Source organism: Salvelinus namaycush, chromosome 5 (genome assembly GCF_016432855.1).
Source record: "Salvelinus namaycush isolate Seneca chromosome 5, SaNama_1.0, whole genome shotgun sequence".
In the NCBI taxonomy this organism is placed as follows: Eukaryota; Metazoa; Chordata; class Actinopteri; order Salmoniformes; family Salmonidae; genus Salvelinus; species Salvelinus namaycush.
Window position 1 is genome coordinate 29,023,827 of NC_052311.1, and position 22,485 is coordinate 29,046,311.

A 22,485-nucleotide genomic window follows, 5' to 3' on the forward strand; every position below is an offset into this window, starting at 1 on the left:
TGAACTCTGTGAAGCACTTATTTGGGCTGCAATTTCTGATATCTTCTGCGTACCATCCATACCTTGTCACAACACAACTGATTTGCTCAAACACATTAAGAAGGAAAGAAATTACACAAATTAACTTTTGACAAGGCACACCTGTTAATTGAAATGCATTCCAGGTGACTACCTCATGAAGCTGGTTGAGAGAATGCCAAGAGTGTGAAAAGCTGTTATCAAGGCAAAGGGTGGCTACTTTGAAGAATCTCAAATGTAAAATGTATTTTGATTTGTTTAACACTTTTTTGGTTACTACATGAATCCATATGTGTTATTTCATAGTTTTGATGTCTTCACTATTATTCTACAATGTAGAAAATAGTCAAAATAAAGAAAAACCCTTGAATGAGTAGGTGTGTCCCAACTTTTGACTGGTACTATATATTCTTTCTAAATATAGTATAATCAAATTATCAAACCACTAACTATAGGATTTCACCTTCCTTATAACTGGAAAATACATATTTGTATGTTTAGTGTTGGAGAAAATGTGCATATTTTGTTAAGATCTCTCTTGATCAAAACATCTGTGAACATCACACAGAGCTCTAGCTTGGCTTCCTGAACTTGTTAGGAACTTGCCTTTCATCGCATATTCATCGTGTCCAACAATGAGAAAACAGAAAGTGTTTTTTGTTTAAAATCTATGAATTATTTTAGATGAATGGCTCTAAGTCGATCTCTGAATGTGCTATAGTGATGAAACCACTCTCTCCTGCTGCGCTACAATGTATTGCAGGCATGTGCTTTGTCAGTGGCTGTGACATAGGGTTTAGCCAGGAGTTGATGGACAGTCGGGAAGAACAAATTAAATGGTAGGAGGGACATCCAAGCTTCAAGTGGTTTCAGATTTCACATCCTATGTAAAACGGGGAACTTTACATCTAAGCGGTTTTTAAGGAATGCCGATACATGTACAAATATTCCCATGTAGGTACAGTTTAAAACAAACTCCTGATGTTTAAGTTTAAACAATGAAGTAAACACTAACGCTCAGGCACTATTTAAAATAAAGAACAAAATACAATTAAAAAGCTTATTCAGATTCAGAAGGGTTCTAGAATCCTTCTTTCCTTTTGTTACAAAAGCCCTAACCTAAAGGAGCAGGCGTGAAATAAACGCCTGAAACTAGATCCCTACATACTGGTCATGAGGAGAACAAAAAAACTGTTGGGGGAGGTTCTCTTCTGCACTGTTCAACCAATACAGTAAATGTGAAGGAGGAGTTAAGATGGAGTGTCGCCTTGTTAAGGTCCAAATGCGGAAGTCGTGTCACTGGCTCTCTTTCCATTTCCCCTGAAAACCGGGAAACATCCGGTTATTGGGGACTCGGAAAACCCCTAACTAGCGTTGTTTTCGTGCTGCTGTGCTGTTTGCTGCTACTTCGCTACCTGCCAAACGTTTTGCTTTTTTACTTTTAATAGCCGTTTAATCAAACTCTGTATTTAACAAGTTTACCAACGTCTTCATTTTTTTCCTCACTCAACTTTTTTCATTCAACTTTATCACCCCGGACAGGTTATCTGGAAATTGATCTGCAGGACCACCACCAGATAAAAAAGTTTGCTACAGTGCCTTCAGAAAGTATTCATACCCCTTGACCTATTCTACATTTTGTTGTGTTACAGCCTCGATTCAAAATGAATACAAAAAAATTAACAATTCTCACCAATCAACCATACACCATAATGACAAAGTGAAAACATGTTTTTAGAAATGTTTGCAAATGTATTGAAAATAATTACAGAAATCTAATTTACATAACTATTCACACCCCTGAGTCAATACATCTTAGAATCCCCTTTGCTGTGAGTCTTTCTGGGTAAGTCAAAGAGCTTGCACACCTGGATTGTACAATATATGCACATTATTATTTTTGAATTCTTCAAGCTCTGTCAAGTTGGTTGTTGATCATTCCTAGACAGCCATTTTCAAGTCTTGCCATAGATTTTCAAGCCGATTTAAGTCAAAACTGTAACTGTAACTCAGGAGCATTCAATGCAACTCCAGTGTATATTTGGCCTTGTGTTTTGGGTTATTGTCCTGCTGAAAGGTGAATTTGTCTACCAGTGTCTGTTGGAAAGCAGACTGAATCAAGTTTTCCTCTAGGATTTTGCCGGTGCTTAGCTCTGTTCCATTTCTTTTTATCCTAAAAAAAACTCCCTAGTCCTTGCCGATGATAAGCATACCCATAACATGATGCAGCCACCACCATGCCTGAAAATATGAAGAGTGGTACTCAGTGATGTGTTGTGTTTGATTTGCCCCAAACATAACACTTTCTATTCATGACATAGAGTTAATTTCTTTGCCACATTTTGTGCAGTTTTACTTTAGTGCCTTATTGCAAACAGGATGCATGTTATGGAATACTTTTATTCTGTACAGGCTTCCTTTGTTTCACTCTGTCATTTAAGTTAGTATCGTGGAGTAACTACAATGTTGTTGATCCATCCTCAGTTTTCTCCCATCACAGCCATTAAACTCTTAACTGTTTTAAAGTTACCATTGGCCTCATGGTGAATTCCCTGAGCAGTTTCCATCTACCAATAGGTTCCCTTCTTTGCAAGCCATTGGAAAACCTCCCTGGTCTTTGTGGTTGAATCTGTGTTTGAAATTCACTGCTCGACTGAGCGACCTTACAGATAATTGTATGTGTGGGGTACAAAGATGAGGTAGTTATTCAAAAATCATGTTAAACACTATTATTGCACACGGAGTGAGTCCATGCAACTTATGTGACTTGTTGAGCAAATTTTTACACCTGATCTTATTTAGGCTTGCCATAACAAAGGGGTCGAATACTTATTGACTCAAAACATTTCAGTTTTTTCATTTTAAATTGATTTGTAAAAATGTCTAAAAACAAAATTCCACTTTGGCATTCTGGGGTATTGTGTGTATGACATAACATTTCTATTTAATCAATTTTAAATTCAGGCTGTAACACAACAACATTTTGAAAAAGTCAAACGGTGTGAATACTTTCTGAAGGCACTGAAAGTAACAATATGCCTTCTCATTGCAGTTGCAATATTCATAATATTCCGGAGAACCATCGCCTTATGGTGAGGATAGCCGAGTTGCAAGCCCGGCTTCAGACGGAATCGTTTGGAAAGGATGAAACAGCGTCTGTGCCACCAGTAAGTACAGGCAGTAGTGTTAATCTCCCTGCACAGTTCCTGCAGCCGGACAATTTTCTCACAGCTTCTGGAAAGAAATGCTGTCAGCATGCTCAACCGGTGTTGCTCATTCAGCCGATATAAACTTTCAACCGGGTTTCCCCACTAAGCAATGAGTTGGAGTCAGAGCCCGAGACTTCTGAGGTCTCTCCTCCACCCGTTACGGGGTTGGAGCCACCAAAGCCTCCAACCATTAGCTCTGACAAATGGAAAACCCTAGTTATTGGCGACTCCATTACCCGCAATATTAGACTTAAAAATAATCATCCAGCGATCGTACATTGTTCATCAGGTACCAACGATGTTAGGATGAAACCGTCAGCGGTCACCAAGCTCAACCTAGCTTCAGCATGTAACTTAGCTAGAAAGATGTGTTGGCATCAAGTAATTGTCTCTGCGGGGAGTGATGAGCAGACTCTCACAACTCAATCGTTGGTTGAAAACTGTTTATTTGCCCCTCCCAAAATATAGAATTTGAAGATAATTGGGCCTCTTTCTGCTGAAGTCCATCCTAGCTGGAGGGGTGCTCTCATTTGATCTATTAACATAGACCGGGCTCTAACTCCTTCAGCTCCAGAATGAGATAGGGTGCAGGCCAGGCAGCAGGCTGTTAGGCAGCAGGCTGTTAGCCAGCCTGCCAGCTTAGTGGAGTCTGCCCCTAGCATAGTCAGCTCAGTGTTCCCCATTGAGACCGTATCTGTGCCTCGATCCAAATCGGCCAATGCTAAACATGACAGTGTTTTCCATAGCAATCTCACTGGAATAAAGACCTCCTCGATTCCTGTCATTAATGAAATGAATTGGGATTCTGCTGCATATCTCAAAATGGGACTACTTAATGTGAGATCCCTCACTTCCAAGGCAGTCATAGTCAAAGAACTAATCGCTGATTGTAAACTTGATGCGACTGGCTTGACTGAAACATGGCTTAAGTCTGATGAATTTACTGCACTAATTTAGGCCTCTCCTCCTGGTTACAGTAGTGACCATATCCCTCGCAATCCCGCAAAGGCAGAGCTGTTGCTAACATTTATGACAGAAAATGTCCATTTACAAAAACAAAAAAAGACTGCGTATTCGTCTTTTGAAGTTCTTGTCAGGGAATCTACACAGCCTACTCAATCACTTTTTATAAATGCTGTTTACAGGCCTTCTTGGCCGTATACAGGGTTCATCACTGAGTTCCCTGAATTACTATCGGACCTCTCAGTCATGGCAGATAATATTCACATTTTTGGTGACTTCAATATTCACATGGAGAAGTCCACAGACCCACTACAAAACATCAACTCATTGGGTTTTGTCCAACATGTCTCGGGACCTACGCATTTCCACAATCATACCCTGGATCTAGTTTTGTCCCGTGGAATAGATATTGTGGATCTAAATGTTTTTCCTCATAACCCTGGACTATCAGACCACCATCTTATTACGTTTGTAATCGCAACAAATAATTTGCTTAGACCCTAACCAAGGATTCTCAAAAGCAACGCTGTATATTTTTCGACAACCCAAAGATTCCTAGATGCCCTTCCAGACTCCCTCCACCTACCCAAGGACATCGGAGTACAAAAATAATTTAATCACCTAACTGAGGATCTAAACTTAATCTTGCGTAATACCCTAGATGAAGTCGCACCACTAAAAACAAACAACAAAAAATTGTCACAAGAAGCTAGCTCCCTGGTATACAGAAAATACCCGAGCTCTGAAGAAAGCTTCCAGAATATTGGAACGGAAATGGCGAATCACCAAAGAGCGGAAGTCTTCCGACTAGCTTGCAAAGACAGTACCGCTCAATATTGAAAAGCCCTCACTCCTGCTCGATCAGCCTACTTTTCCAACCTGATTGAGGAGACTAAAAACAACCCAACAATTATTTTTGATACTGTCGCAAAGCTAACTATAAAGCAGAATTCCCCAAGTGAAAATGGCCTTCACTTCTGCAGTGATGACTTCATGAACTTGAAAAGCATACCACCATGCATCCCACTGCTGGCTTGCCTCTGAAGCTAAGGAGTGTTGGTCCTGGATGGGAGACCAGATGCTGCTGGAAGTGGTTTTGGAGGGTCAGTAGGAGGCAATGCCCCAGGGCTGTGATTGGGGACATTACCCTGCGTAGGGTGCCGTCTTTCGGATGGGACGTTAAACGGGTGTCCTGACTCTCTGTGGTCACTGAAGATCCAATGGCACTTATCGTAAGAGTTAACCGGTGTCCTGGTTAAATTCCCAATCTGTCCCTCATACCATCATGGCCACCTAATCATCCCCAACTTCCAATTGGCTCATTCATTGCACTTTCCTCTCCCGTATAATTATTCCCCAGCTCGTTGCTGTAAATGAGAACGTGTTCTCAATCAATTTACCTGGTAAAATAAGGGTTAAATAATAATCCTGTAATTCTCGATAAATTCACAAAAATAGTAATGGCCTCTAAACCTTCGAACGGTCTACTGGACCATATTCCAACTAAGGTACTGAAAGAGCTACTTCCTGTGCTTGGCCCTCCTATGTTGAACATCATAAACGTCTCCCTATCCTATGGATGTGTCCCAAACTCACTAAAAGTGGCAGTAAAAAAGCCAAACCTCGACCCGGAAATCTTTTACTATCGGCCTATATGGAATCTCCCATTCCTCTCAAAAACGTTAGAAAAGCTGTTGCTCACTGCCTTCCCAAAGACAAATAATGTAAACGAAAAGCTCCAGTCTGGTTTTAGACCCCATCATAGTACTGAGACCGCACTCGTGAAGGTGGTAAATGACCTTACAATGGCGTCAGACCAAGGCTCTGCATCTGTTTCCATGCTCATTAACCTTAGTGGCGCTTTCGACACCATCAATCACCACATTCTTTTGGACATATCAGAAACCCTAATTGGTCTACTCGGACAAGTTCTTGCCTGGTTTAGATCTTATCTGTCGGAAACATATCAGTTTGTCTCTGTGGATGGTTTGTCCTCTGACAAATCAATGGTAAGTTTAAGTGTTCCTCAAGCTTCCATTCTATGACCACCATTGTTTTCACTATATATGCTACCTCTTGGTGATGCCATTAGGAAACACAATGTCAACTTTCACTGGTATGCAGACAACACACAGATGTACATTTCAATAAAACATGCTGAAGCCCCAAAATTATCTAGCCTGGAAGCCTGTATTTCAGACATAAGGAAGTGGATGTCGGCAAATGTTTTACTTTTGAAGTCGGACCAAACAGAAATGCTTGTTCTAGGTGCCAAGAAACAAAGAGATCTGCTGTCGGATCTGACAATGATTCTCGATGGTTGTACAGTTGTCTCAAATAAAACTGAAAGACCTTGGCGTTACTCTTTTTTTCCATCTTAGTAACATCACAAAAATCCAAAATATCTGTCCAAAAACGATGCAGAAAAGCTAATCCATGCTTTTGTCACTTCAAGATGAGACTACTGCAATGCTCTAGTCTCCGGCTACCCAGATAATGTACTAAATAAACGTTGGCTAGTGCTAAATACAACTGCTAGAATCTTGACAAGAACCAAAACATTTGATCATATTACTCCAGTGCTGGCTTCCTGTTAAGGCTTAATTTAAAGTTTTTACTGTTAACTTACAAAGCATTACATGGACTTCCTCCTACCCCTCTCTCCGATTTGGTCCTGCCGTACATACCTACATGTACGCTACGGTCACAAGACGCATTCCTCATTGTTGTTCATAGAATTTCCAAGTAAACAGCTGAAGGCAGGGCTTTCCCCTAGAGAGTTCCATTTTTATGGAATGGTCTTCCGATCATGTGAGAGACGCAGACTCGTTCTCAACCTTTAAGTCTTTACTGAAGTGTTAGCTCTTCAGTAGGTCCTATGAATGAGTGTAGTCTGGCCCCCGGGTGCGAAGGTGAACTGCAAGGCACTGGAGTGACGAACCACCCTTGCTGTCTCTGCCTGGCTGGCTCCCCTCTCTCTGCCTCTGACCCTGTTATGAGGGCTGAGTCATTGGCTTGCTCGCGCTCTCCCATGCCATTCTTAGGAAGGGTGCATCACGTCATACCAGGCTTTTTTCCCCCACTATACTATTTGAGTGGGTTGAGTCACTGACGTGGATTTCCTGTCTGGTTTTCCGTCCCCTCGGGCTCGTGTTGTGGGGGAGATCTTCATGGTCTCCTTAATTAGATTGAGAAAACCCCAACTATCCTCTACATCAGCACAAAACACTGCTGGCTCGAATGCCCCCATAGTCAAAATCAATAGGCTTAACAGAACTAATAAATCGACTGACAAAAGTCACAGTTAGCCATTAGCTCACTGCTAACCAACCTATACATGCATGCGTTCCAAGATCCAGAGATATCCATTCATACCAGGCAAAACCAAACCAGCATGCCATGCACAAAAGCTACAAACCATAGCCACGGTTAGCCACTGGCTTAGCACTAACACACCCTGATTTACCAAAGCTACGTACCATAGCAACCATTAGCCACTAGCCTAGTGCTAACACAAATACACGTGCCACAGATTCCATACTGGGTAAAGTAATCCTGCAAACAGCACTAACAAAAGCTGCCAAAACAGTCAACACACAATGTTCCGGCCCACGAGCAAAACACCTTATCAGCCTTACAGTAGCTAACGACTACCAGCTGCAAACAACTGACTACCTTCACGGGTGCGGCCACACCAAACATTTCTGTTGACCAGAAAAACATGAGCTGTCTTGCTAGCTAGCAAACTGAAACTCAGATTAGCGCTATTGCAAACCTCACCTATCATGCTAGCTCAACACAAACACCTGCTACAAACTTTCTCAACAAATGCACAACCACATTACCGAACCATACCGCTTAAAAACCACCCGGGTTAGAACCACAAATGCCAACATTTATGCTGTACAAGCTCCCATAGGTTATGATACCCATAACTATCCTACGGATATTGTTGCACTTGCTTTGTCTAATGGTTCTAGGCCTAGTTACATGGTCTGTAACTTGAATGAATGTGTGCATTTATAGTGCATTCGGAAAGTATTCAGACCCCTTGACTTTTTACACATTTTGTTACGTTACAGCCTTATTCTAATATTGATTAAATGAATACAAATTCTCATGAATCTACACACAATAACCCACAATGACAAAGCAAAAACAGGTTTTAGACATTTCTGCAACTTTATTAAAAAGAAAAGAATTAAATAACTTATTTACATAAGTATTCCGACCCTTTGCTATGAGACTCGAAATTGAGCTCAGGTGCATCCTGTTTCAATTGATCATCCTTGAGATGTTTCTACAACTTGTTTGGAGTCCACCTGTGGTAAATTCAATTGATTGGACATGATTTGGAAAGGCACACACCTGTCTATATAAGGTGCACAGTTGACAGTGCACGTCAGAGCAAAAACCAAGCCATGAGGTCGATGGAATTGTCCGTAGAGCTCCGAGACAGGATTGTGTCGAGGCACAGATCTGGGGAAGGGTACCAAAAAATGTCTGCAGCATTGAAGGTCCCCAAGAACACAGTGGCCTCCATCATTCTTAAATGAAAAAAGTTCAGAACCACCAAGACACTTGCTAGAGCTGGCCCCCCGGCCAAACTGAGCAATCGAGGGAGAACGGCCTTGGTCAGGGAGGTGACCAAGAACCCAATGGTCACTCTGACAGAGCTCCAGAGTTCCTCTGTGGAGATGGAAGAACCTTCCAGAAGGACAACCATCTTTGCAGCACTCCATCAATCAGGCTTTTATGGTAGAGTGGCCAGACGGAAGCTATTCCTCAGTAAAAGGTCCATGACAGCCCACTTGGAGTTTGCCAAAAGGCACTTAAAGGACTCTTAGACCATGAGAAACAAGATTCTCTAGTCTGATGAAACCAAGATCTTTGGCCTGAATGCCAAGCGTCACATCTGGAGGAAACCTGGCACCATCCCTACAGTGAAGCATGTTGGTGGCAGCATAATGCTGTGGGGATGTTTTTCAGCAGCAGGGACTGGGAGACTAGTCAGGATTGAGGGAGAGATGAACGGAGCAAAGTACAGAGAGATCCTTAATGAAAACCTGCTCCAGAGTGCTCAAGACCTCAGACTGGGGCGAAGGTTCACCTTCCGACAGGACAACGACCCTAAGCACACAGCCAAGACAATGCAGGAGTGGCTTTTTGACAGGTCTCTGAATGTCCTTGAGTGGCCCAGCTAGAGCCCGGACTTGAACCTGATCGAACATCTCTGGAGAGACCTGAAAATAGATGTGCAGCGATGCTCCCCATCCAACCTGACAGAGCTTGAGAGGATCTGCAGAGAAGAATGGGAGAAACTCCCCAAATACAGGTGTTCCAAGCTTGTAGCATCATACCTAAGAAGAGTTGAGGCTGTAATCACTGCCAAAGGTGCTTCAACAAAGTTTTGAGTAATGGGTCGGAATACTTATGCAAATGTGATAACATTTGTACAAACATAAAAAAACAGTTTTTGCTTTGTCATTATGGGGTATTGTGTAAATATAAATTTTAAAACAAGGCTGTAATGCAACAAAATGTGGAAAAAGTCAAGGGGTCTGAATAGTTTCTGAATGCACTGTATGTGAGAAAATAGCATTTGAGGACCGTGCAAAATGCTCATGTGCCCAGGGAGACCGCAACCTTACCTTTGTCCAAGGCCAACTCTGTCTCACTTGACCTCTTGGTTAGCCAGTCCAAGCGGATTATTATTTGTTCAGCTGCAAACTGGGACACTGGGACGATCACCTTAATTGGCAATACCTAATGTGCTTATCAGCCAGGCTCAACAACTGGAAAAGGTTTGCTGCTGCCCCCTGGGGGAATAGTGTGGAAGTGTAACCTGGATAGTGTGTTTGTCTATATCCTAACACCTTCCCCCCATATCATAACACTTGCAAAGAATCATCAAAGAACCCTTTCTTCGAAAAACTATTCTTAGGATGAAAACGGTTCTTGGTAAAATCCTACCCCTCCACAAAGAACCCTTTTGGAACCCTTTTTTCTAAGAGTGTACTGTGTGTGTGGACTCTGGAGTCAGGCCTCAGCACCCCTTTCGCGACACCATGCAAACTCCCCTGCTGCACAACAACAGCTGCTATCAAGCTACATACATACCCAGCCTCAGGTTTCCTAAGCTTGTTTTGTACCTCCCCTTTTCAACCTGATGAATATCTCTCCCCTGGCACACCACCAAGTCTCCTGACAGAGTTGAGACAAGCTAAGGCATTTAGGCTCAAAGTATAGGTCCAATGATACTCAGTAATGTGAGAAGAGATCTGAGTGAATGTCCGGTTGGTAACAGCTTACCCAGCTAGCGCATAAGGTTCTGAGAACCATATGTTTCTCAGAGCCTGGTGAGAGTGTGGTTGTCCTATGGTTATTTTGCATTCAACCTTCCCATAATATTTCCTACAGGTTTCCTCATGTGGCCTGCCGAGTGCCGCAGCGGTCTAAGGCACTGCATCGCAGTGCTTGAGGCGTCACTACAGACCTGGGTTCGATCCCAGGCTGTGTCACAGGGGATTTTCTTGCCCCATCACGCTCTAGCAACTCCTTGTAGTAGTCCGCGCACCTGCAAGCTGACCTCGGTCGCCAACTGGAAGGTGTTTCCTGCAACAAATTGGTGCGGCTAGCTTCCGGGTTAAGCGAGCAGTGTCAAGAAGCAGTGCGGCTTGGCAGGGTCATGTTTCGGAGGACGCATGGCTCTTGACCTTTGCCTCTCCCGAGTCCGTAGGGGAGTTGCAGCGATGGGACAAAACTGTAACTACCAAGTGGGGAGAAAAAAGGGGTAAAAGTATAAAAATAATAATAAAAAGGTTTCCCCATGGTTCTATTTAAAGTCATCTTCTTAAATTGTTCAGAGAATGTTAAGAAACAACGTTTTTCTGTGGGAATTTCAGTACTGCAGCATAACATTTTCTACAGGTTTTCTTATGGTTCTATTTAAAGTCATGTTCTGAGAGCATTAACTTTCCATAAAAAACACAAGTAAACGCTCTCTCTATCCTCTGTCTTGTTAAGTGTGTTCAGGTGCTTGTTTCCTTTGAAAAAGGGTCTGTTTGAATAGACTAAAATGAACAGCTTTTAATGAGTAAAATAAAACCATGGCATTCTTGTGCCGCAGTGGACTAACTCCATGGATAGACAGCAGAGATAGGTTCAAATCTCACTGATGCCATACCGCAATAAAAAATACATGTGTTTGCATGTGTTAATGTTTAAGCAAATTAATGTATATCTGTGCTTGGAGTTAAAAACAGTTTACCTAAGCTAGCAATGTAATTAAAAGTCTTATTGAAACGTTCTCAGAATGTTATTTATAACCTAGAATTTCCATTCTCAGAATGTTAATCAGACCACCCAGGAAAACTTTCAGGGAACCATTGAAACATTTTCTCAGAACCTCCCTGCAACCACAAAATGTACATTCCCAGAACAGGCAAATTTTTCACTTCTGTTCTTGAACGTTTAGAAAACGTTCAGTTTTAACGGTCACGAAACATATGGCTTCGTTCCCAGAACCAATGGGAAACCAAAAACATACGTTCCCACAACTTCCAAGGAACCAAATGTGCTAGCTAGGTAGGTCCCAGGTTGATGTTTTCTGAAGACAACTGTGTGTCTTTGACTTTAATACCTTCATAAGAACACATCTACTGGTTTTACCACCCAGATATTATCCTCCATCTCTTCCCTCGGTGCCCTATTACCCAGGTCCCCTGAGGGCCCTCCAAGGCAACCAACCCCAACATCCAGAGAATTGTAGGCTATAACCATTTGACTACCACAGCATCCATGACCATAAAACCACACAACCATTCCTATGCCATATCCAAACTGGATACCCATGCAATTATGTTTGAAGACTGTTGGTCCACTATTATATTGACTGAATCTTCTGCATTTATCTCATATGACCCACAGCCTGTTGCGAGCCCACCTGCCAAGCGTTTGATTGACAGCTGAATAGATCCTGTGTGCACTAAGCCGATGTGCGGGAGGGCATCTAGTTTCTCTCGGTCTGCGCGTGCTACGTGATAGCTGGGGTCCTATTCCGTGTCTGAGCGGCCATGCAGCCTCTTCTGCCAAGCAATAAGCGCTGCCCTGAAGCGCGAAGAGGACGAACGGAAATTAAAGGATGTGATCAGCAATTGAGTTCAATTGGGGTTGAATGGGCATCATGTAAACCTGAATGGATTTAAACCAAGGAGTGGTTATTTATTTTGCTCCAACATCCGCCAGTTTCCTTCTGGACTTATTCATCCAAAATGCAGAAGATGGTTCCAGTTGTGTGCTTTGCGACGATGTTGCTCCAGGGTAAGTCAGTGACACTTGTGTTGTACTTTGGACATTTTGTGGAAAGCTTTAGGAGTTTAGTCTATGGAAATCTAAAGATGATATTTCTCTGTCTCATTTTATATACTATTGCCAGTCAATTTTTTTCTGACCTAGATCGACATTTTTGCTTTTATAGTTCACAACATAAAGTATTTTTATAAATCTAAGTGCTCTCATTTTACACATTGGATTGTTCGCAGAGGTGGAAAAATTATTCAGGTGTCATACTTGAGTAAATGTAAAGATACCTTAATATAAAATGACTCAAGTAAAAGTGAAAGTAACCGAGTAAAATACTACTTGAGTATCACATTTTAAATGTACTGTACTTAAGTACAGTGGTGGAAAAAGTACTCAATTGTCATACTTGAGTAAAAGTACAAAGTAAAAGTAAATGCTACACATCAAAGTCCTTATATTTAGCAAACCAGATGGCACAATTTCGTTTTTTTATAACTTTTTTTGACAGCCATGCATGGGCACACTCCAACACTCAGACATCATTTACAAAGGAAGCATTTATGTTTAGTGAGTCCACCAGATCAGAGGCAGTAGGGATGACCAGGGACATTCTCCTGATAAATGTGTGAATTGGACCTTTTTCCTTTACTGCTAAGCTTTCAAATTGTAACTAGAACTTTTGGGTGCCAGGGAAAATGTATGGAGTTAAAAGTACATACTTTTCTTTAGGAATGTAGTGAAGTAAAAGTAAAAGTAGTCAAAAATATAAATAGTAAAGTAAAGTACAGATACTCCCAAATCTACTTAAGAAGTACTTTAAAGTATTTTTACTTAAGTACTTTACACCACTGATTGTTCAGCATGCCCCTTGGGCACTTCGACCCATGCATCACACATTCTCCAGACCATACCCTCTCCAAACAAGGTCATCCTTTAATTGGTGCTCAGGTGGATTAAATGGGGTAGCTGTGAAGGGGGGCTTGAACCAGCATTCCATGGGGCCAATATCATGCCACCTGTGCCATTAAGGCTTTGACCCCTCAGAGTCTACACCTATAAAGGGAGACTGCAACAAATAACTTCTATATTCTCCTATCGCAGTGGCTCACTCGGCTCAGGGCCGGTACGCTCAACAGCTGCTCACCGACCTGATGGAGAACTACTCAAACGCCCTGCGGCCGGTGGAGGACACAGACAAAGCCCTGAACGTCACCCTGCAGATTACTCTCTCCCAGATCAAAGACATGGTGAGTCTCAGAGATTACTGACTGTGTCTCGACAATGAGCAGAGCACCACTGGCAATCTATGACTGGCTTCTCTCACAATGAGGCTTTGACAAAATGTAATCCTTGATCAAATAGTTTGCACGTGTATAATGAGGATAACTCTTCTGAACGATATTGTAGAGAGAGATCATGTACTTTTGATCATTAAGCATTGTGAGAGAAAGGCATCAATTGCCAGTGCTGCTCTGTTCATTGGTAAGACAGTATAGTCTGTATATAGTATAAAGTCAGTCATCTCTGTGACTCACCTGGTCTTTCACCCAAGCATGAAAGGCATATGTACTGTATCTTTAACATGCATCCGGACAGGGCAGATAGGTCCGCCAAGATGCCCTCACTGTATTAGTTACCCAGTTGATTGTATTGGTTCCTCTGTTGATGTGCATGAGAATCAGAATCACCTTTATTCGCCAAGTACATTTACACATACCCAGAATTTGCCTTAGTGAGAAGGTGCTGCCAGCAATAGACGATAATTGAACAGAATACAGACACAAGTCCAGATGGACGTCATACAGAATATACAATATCGGAACAGTGACCATAAACCAAAACTCTGGGGCATAGGCTGATTATAGTGGCAATACACCATTTACAGAGGGGATCTATCTACATAAGCAGAGGGAGGGGTGTTGCCATGGTGAATATATACAGTGTTGTGCGGAGGTGCGCATAGTGCAAATGCAATTGAGTGCAGATTAGTATTAGAGGTCACTGATGACAAGGTGCAGTAGTCAGCCAGGAGGTCTGAGAGACGTCAGACCTCCTACTGTACAGGCCTACAGTTACTCAGCCATCTCCTGTTTCAGTCCAGCGGAGGGTCAACCTCCCGTTCTGTGTGTCTGTGTGTCTGACTAAGTAACTAAGTGTATCTTGTCCGGTGCACTCTGAAGAGAGATGAGACATCTGTCCTACTGCCTTCATCCTCGTCTCTGTGATGATGTCATCCTGCCACTTGGAAACGCAGACAGACTCATTACGCGTGTGTGACCTGTGTGTGTGTGTGTATGTGAGTGTGTGTGTGTGTAGTGAATGTTCCTTTACTCTCCTTGGTTCCCTGCTTTGGTTAAGCAGTGCATCAGGTTCTGGCAGTGATACTCCCTAAACCCCAGCTGGGTCTGGATTTCACTGTTTCACTGTGTCTGACAGCTAGTCTGAGACTTTAGTGGGTTATTGAGTGACAGAGAGAGAGAGAGAGAGGAAGAGAGAGAGAGAGAGAGAGGAAGAGAGAGAGAGAGAGAGAGAGAGAGAGAAAGGGGAAGAGAGAGAGAGAGAGAGAGAGATAGAGGGGAAGAGAGAGATACACATGTACAGTAGCATATTGCCCTTACCTGTGTGTGTCCACATGCTTTGTGTGTGTGTGTGTGTGTGTGTGTGTGTGTGTGTGTGTGTGTGTGTGTGTGTGTGTGTGTGTGTGTGTGTGTATGTGCGTGTGTGTCTGCGGCATCTGTGTGTGTGTGTGTGTGTGTGAACCTGCATCTATCTGTATGTTTATTACTGTGTCTATGTATGCAGGACGAGAGGAACCAGGTATTGATAGCGTACCTGTGGATCCGTCAGACGTGGCACGATGCCTACCTGAGGTGGGACAAGGAGGACTACGATGGCCTGGAGGTCATACGTATCCCCAGCAGCCTGGTGTGGAGGCCTGACCTCGTCCTCTATAACAAGTACGCCCGTACGTCACACAGATATATACAGCCACAGTATCATGATATCGGAATGACTTATACTATCTAGAAACAACCTCCCTTATTCACAATAACTGTTGGTCCATGAATTGGTCATGTATTAATGCAAAGTATATATATATTGAGGAAGATGGTCCCATATACAGTAGAAGGATGTTATACTATAGTAATGACATGGTAAGGCGGCAGGTAGCCTAGTGGCCAGTAACCGAAAGGTCGCTGGTTCAAATCACCGAGCTGACTAGGTGAACGATCTGTCGATGTGCACTTGAGCAAGGCACTTAACCCTAATTGCTCCTGTAAATCACTCTGACTAAAATGTCAAAGATAATAGCCATGTTATTACAGTGTACAGGTACTATTTTCCCTGTTCCTCCTCAGGGCGGATGATGACTTCTCAGGGCCGGTAGACACTAACGTGGTGCTGCGCTATAATGGGGAGATAACATGGGATGCTCCGGCCATCACCAAGAGCTCCTGTGTGGTGGACGTGTCCTACTTCCCCTTCGACAGCCAGGAGTGCAACCTCACCTTTGGCTCCTGGACATACAACGGCAACCAGGTATACAGGATGGGCATCCATCCACAGATCATATATATATATATTTGTATTTATTTAACCTTTATTTAACTAGGCAAGTCAGTTAAGAACAAATTCTTATTTACAATGACGGTGTCACGAACGTCGTAGTGAGGAGACCAAAGCGCAGCGTGATGTGAATACATCTTCTTTTTTTATAATGAAGAACACTTAACAAACAATACAAAATAACAAAACGAACGTGACCGCTATAACACTGAGTGCAAACATGCAACATCACATAGACAATCACCCACAAACCAAACTGGAAAATGGCAACCTAAATAGGATCCCCAATCAGAGACAACGATAAACAGCTGCCTCTGATTGGGAACCAATCCAGGCCACCATAGACCTACATAATGCCTAGACTACACACACACCTAGACATACCCAAAACCCTAGACAAGACAAAAACACACATACCACCCTCGTCACACCCTGACCTAACCAAAATAATAAAGAAAACAAAGATAACTAAGGTCAGGGCGTGACAGACGGCCTACACCGGCCAAACCCGGACGGCGCTGGGCCAATTGTGCACCGCCCTGTCCTACTGCTTCAGACTGCCCTACCGCAGACATGCAGACACACACGTTCCTCGGTGTGTGGTGATATCATTCTGCCATTATCAATGCAGACAAACTCATTGTGTGTGTGTGTGTGTGTGCGCGCACTACACATGTCCTGCTAAAACACCGCTATTACGCTCCTGTTATATTTCACCCTCTATTCCTATGTCTCTTCCCAGGTTGACATAGCCATGGGCATGGACAGCGGGGACCTGTCTGATTTCGTGGAGAACGTTGAATGGGAATGCCACGGCATGCCGGCCACCAAGAACGTCATTATGTACGGCTGCTGCTCCGACCCCTACCCTGACATCACGTACACCGTCCTGCTCCAGCGCCGCTCCTCCTTCTACATCTTTAACCTTCTCCTGCCCTGCTTTCTCATCTCCTTCCTGGCTCCGCTGGGCTTCTACCTGCCGGCTGACTCTGGGGAGAAGGTGTCCCTGGGGGTCACTGTGTTGCTGGCCCTGACTGTCTTCCAGCTCATGGTGGCCGAGAGTATGCCGCCGTCCGAGAGTGTGCCGCTTATTGGTGAGCATGTACGCGTTTTCTCACCCCCCCCGTGTCTTAATCTTTCTCTAACTCTCTCACACGCACCGCAAATCTCATACACACGTGACGTCTCATACACGCATGCATCTCATACACACATGCTGTACATGTGCATGAACTCATTTATCCCTCTCCTGTATGTCACAGGAAAGTACTACATCGCTACCATGACGATGATCACAGCCTCCACGGCTCTCACCATCTTCATCATGAACATCCATTTCTGTGGGGCCGAGGCCAAACCCGTCCCCCACTGGGCCAAAGTCCTCATCATCGACTACATGTCCAAGATCTTCTTTGTCTACGAGGTGGGAGAGAACTGTGCCACTGCCACCTCTTCCTCCTCCTCATCACATTTTGGCCAGGACGATGTCCACCAACCCAACATCAGCCCCCACCACCAGGCCAATGGGAAACCGGAGGGCAACAGCGGCCGAGAGAACCAGTACCGACACAAACACCCCAGACCCCAGACTCCTGGACCCCAACGTCACTCCAAGCCCCGACACCAACACCACATCACCAGAGATGAGAAGAACCATCTCTCCAGCTCCAAATACGAGGGCTTTGAGTCCAACAGGAACCTCCCCCTGGGGGACTGCTGCAAGGAGGCTCCGCCCTGCTGTCCGGAGGATGAAAAGACAGCCGTGGTCGCTGCTGCGGTGGCCTCAGTAACCTTTGTCCCCTGTGTGTTCTGTAGTCACGGCAGCAGCTTACCCGGGGTGGACTCCAAGCTGGTGCGGAACGTGGAGTACATTGCCAACTGCTTCCGGGAGCAGAGGGCCACCTGCGCCAAGGGGGCGGAGTGGAAGAGGGTTGCCAAGGTGATGGACAGGTTCTTCATGTGGATCTTTTTTATTATGGTCTTCCTCATGAGCATTCTAATCATCGGCAAGGCACCATGACAACGCTGGCTACCCACGTGTTGTTATTGGAGACTGTTCTGCGCACGGTTTCCCAAAAGCATCTTAAGGCTAAGTTCTTCGTTAGAACCATATGATCCTATGGTTCTATGATAAACTTAGCCTTGTGCTTTTGGGAAACCAGGCCCTGTTCTTTTGTTCATCAAGAGAGTATTTGCATGTATATTATGTGTGTAATATGTCTTACTGATGGAACTAAAGAAGGTGCAATGAGAGATGGCTATTTTGATAGATATCTATGTTATTTCCTCATTTCTGTTAACCTTATTGGAGTTTTAACATTTCGACAAATACAATGAACTGCATTGTGGAGGAAAGACTATATCGCACTCTTGTGATCAATGTCCTGATTATCATAAGCACGATCAGTTTACTGAAGTTTGTCAACTCATTTCACTCTTTCTTTTCATCTCTGTACAGAAAAGACATGTTATATTAAAAAACATAGCAAATACTGTGTATAAGTAAACTCAAATATCACTACAAGTGTATACCATACTGTGTGTGAATGAACGGCACACACACCAATCATTGTCTGTTGTTTCTGAACTCCATACACCCTCCCCGTACTAATATCTCCCCGCTAAATAAAACCAGTAGAACTATCACATATTACTCACCAGACTGAAATCAGACTCCAGGGGTTTCAGCGACAAATGACCCGCTCCGGATCCACACGCCCGGAATCATTTTTCACTTCAAAATCATCCAGTCAATAGTTAATGACTGCTTTTGTTTCCAAACAAACAGGCACTGTAAAGATGTAAGGTAATATGGAACATAAATTATGCAACACAATGAGTTTACCCCCTCCAACAACACATACCAAGAGGTTGGTAACATTCAAGTGTTTGTGAGTGTGTGTGTTGTGTGTGTGTGTGTGTGTGTGTGTGTGTGTGTGTGTGTGTGTGTGTGTGTGTGTGTGTGTGTGTGTGTGTGTGTGTGTGTGTGTGTGTGTGTGTGTGTGTGTGTGTACTGTATGTTTGTGTGTGCTGGCAGGAAGTGGTTGGGGTGGTGTGGTTTACTTTGGACTCGTCTGCACACCTCATAGAAGTAGTCAACCACTCAAAGGGCAAAGTATTTGACCAGAGTGCCCCCCTTATTTGTCCCTATGGATCCTTGTACAGTTTGAGTTTTTATTTGCAGAATTGTCGCTACTACCTTGTATATCCAGCAGAGGGCAGACATCTCTCACCAATTATCCTCTTGAACGGCACCGAAAATAGGAGACAGTGAATTTGAAATCAGATGTCTTTACAACAGCCACCTTTAATACTTTACATATACATAATAAAAAACGAATGTTGATTGTAAAATAAAGATATGATCATTACATTTCATTTTGAGTGAATATAGAGTGGAGGATTATGGATACATAACCAACCAGTGTTAAAGAAACTAGTTCATCATCATAACTGATACTAAACCTGTCTCTTGAACCTATCCTCTGACATTAATGAGACCCTGAGTTCACTCAGACAAGGAAGCCTGAGCAGTCATCATCCTCTTCAGGGAAATGATTGTCATGCTGAGTCTGAGAGTGAAATCTCTCCTATTTGCATACTGGGGAAGCCTGTCTCTGGTCCTATTAGTGTACGTTGAGCCGTGGAGCCGATGCATGCTAAGATCACCCCAGGAGACAGTGAAAAGTGGGAAACATGTAATTTGCACAGACAGGAGAGCGGCTTGGGAGAGACTGCTGGGGAAATTGCCAGGGTCTTTTTTATTCCACTTAAAGAAGGTTGGGGGAGCCTATCCACACCTGTCTGCAATGCTGTACAGCAGGATGGATCATCATGATATGGACTGTCTCATGCTTCATGACGTGACTGTTCATTATGGCATTCTGATGACTAATTAATGACTCATCATCATTTAGCACTGTAATAAACATCAGTGAATGCGCTGGTTGACTGAATAAAAATAAAACAATGCATTAAAAAATCCATAAATGTGTAATTCTTGTGCAATTCATATCTATCGGCTAAATTGAGGTTTTTCAATCATCGTTTTTTACCTGGCGTTAGTGCGTAGCCTAAGCTTTATGGCCTAACTGTAGCGCGCCAAATACATACCAATTGCCAAATGCTTTTGGGAACTTGGGAAGAGAACGTCAACGTTAACGTTAAAGTTGTAAAAGAGGATGATAGCAGTGCCTGCTATGTTATGCGTGATGATTGTGAGGCGCTATACAGTCTACTGTTCCGATGGGTTAATTGAATAATAGTCTGACATCTGGACACTGACTGTATGTATAACCTCTCACATAGGCTACTATAATATTAACTCCTGCAGAATGAAGCATTTCTTGCGGTAAAAAAACAAATGTCAATTTTGACTGAGGACTATTTTTCTTCCGTCATACGGGAGTAATAAAGGCCTACTTCACTATTTTTGTGGGATTTTTCTGTTGTTGATATATATATATACATATATTTGTATTATTATTTATTTCATTTTGATTTATCAGGGGGTGCTGTAGCACCCTAGGCACCCCTACTTCCCGCTGCTGTGCTAATATCCATGGACAATGGATGAATGTTAATGTGATCCCATACAGTAGGTCTGGCTAAAGACAATCACAGACAAAGACATATATATAAACCAACCTGACTGCAGAGGGCTCGTCCATATCACACGAAAGTAACAAAATGCTCGCAGTTGAACATCAAATCATAGCCGTCTAAGAAGATCACTGAAATTCTGTCACACTTGTGCCTCTGGAGATGGAGGGCATTGATGTGTGTTGTTGCCAATCCTGATTTTTCCAGTTGAAATGTTGCTTTCAGAAATGTGTTGTAGGCGAAGAACTTGTCATTAAGAAAGAAGGCCTCATTCAGCAGTTGTTCTCTGTTCAATAAAAATGATTGAGACAATAAATGCAACCTAAACATCAGCAGGCCTAATGTTACATAGGATGCCACCTTTCCAACAAGTCAGTTCAACAAATTTCTGCCCTGCTAGAGCTGCCCTGGTCAACTATAGTGCTATATTTTATGCCTAAAAATTGGGAAATTATATATATTATATTTTATACTAATACAATTGCACAGGGAAAGAGATTTTGTTTAACAAGTAATATAAAAACATTTTTAAGGTAGGGATCAAAATTCCTTTCAATACCTCACCTTGTGAGGATAATGGCACTGAGCCTTTAAAAATGTATATACACTGCTAAAAAAAATAAAGGGAACACTTAAACAACACAATGTAACTCCAAGTCAATCACACTTCTGTGAAATCAAACTGTCCACTTAGGAAGCAACACTGATTGACAATACATTTCACATGCTGTTGTGCAAATGGAATAGACAAAAGGTGGAAATTATAGGCAATTAGCAAGACACCCCCAATAAAGGAGTGATTCTGCAGGTGGTGACCACAGACCACTTCTCAGTTCCTATGCTTCCTGGCTGATGTTTTGGTCACTTTTGAATGCTGGCGGTGCTCTCACTCTAGTGGTAGCATGAGACGGAGTCTACAACCCACACAAGTGGCTCAGGTAGTGCAGCTCATCCAGGATGGCACATCAATGCGAGCTGTGGCAAGAAGGTTTGCTGTGTCTGTCAGCGTAGTGTCCAGAGCATGGAGGCGCTACCAGGAGACAGGCCAGTACATCAGGAGACGTGGAGGAGGCTGTAGGAGGGCAACAACCCAGCAGCAGGACCACTACCTCCGCCTTTGTGCAAGGAGTAGCACTGCCAGAGCCCTGCAAAATGACCTCCAGCAGGCCACAAATGTGCATATGTCAGCATATGGTCTCACAAGGGCTCTGGGGATCTCATCTCGGTACCTAATGGCAGTCAGGCTACCTCTGGCGAGTACATGGAGGGCTGTGCGGCCCCACAAAGAAATGCCACCCCACACCATGACTGACCCACCGCCAAACCGGTCATGCTGGAGGATGTTGCAGGCAGCAGAACGTTCTCCACGGCGTCTCCAGACTCTGTCACGTCTGTCACATGTGCTCATGTGCTCAGTGTGAACCTGCTTTCATCTGTGAAGAGCACAGGGCGCCAGTGGCGAATTTGCCAATCTTGGTGTTCTCTGGCAAATGCCAAACGTCCTGCACGGGTGTTGGGCTGTAAGCACAACCCCCACCTGTGGACGTCGGGCCCTCATACCACCCTCATGGAGTCTGTTTCTGACCGTTTGAGCAGACACATGCACATTTGTGGCCTGCTGGAGGTCATTTTGCAGGGCTCTGGCAGTGCTCCTCCTGCTCAAAGGCGGAGGTAGCGGTCCTGCTGCTGGGTTGTTGCCCTCCTACGGCCTCATCCACGTCTCCTGATGTACTGGCCTGTCTCCTGGTAGCGCTTCCATGCTCTGGACACTACGCTGACAGACACAGCAAACCTTCTTGCCACAGCTCGCATTGATGTGCCA

General features: G+C 43.6%; 1 protein-coding gene across 1 annotated transcript; it reads left to right on the forward strand.

Moving 5' to 3' along the window:
- The first annotated feature begins 12,463 nt into the window (after positions 1-12,463).
- On the forward strand, positions 12,464-18,081 carry LOC120047484 (neuronal acetylcholine receptor subunit alpha-9-II). Its single transcript, XM_038993017.1, has 6 exons — positions 12,464-12,512; positions 13,596-13,741; positions 15,297-15,451; positions 15,854-16,034; positions 16,804-17,155; positions 17,324-18,081. Exons 1-6 carry the CDS (start codon positions 12,464-12,466, stop codon positions 18,079-18,081), a joined length of 1,641 nt encoding a protein of 546 aa, XP_038848945.1.
- Positions 18,082-22,485: the final 4,404 nt, after the last annotated feature.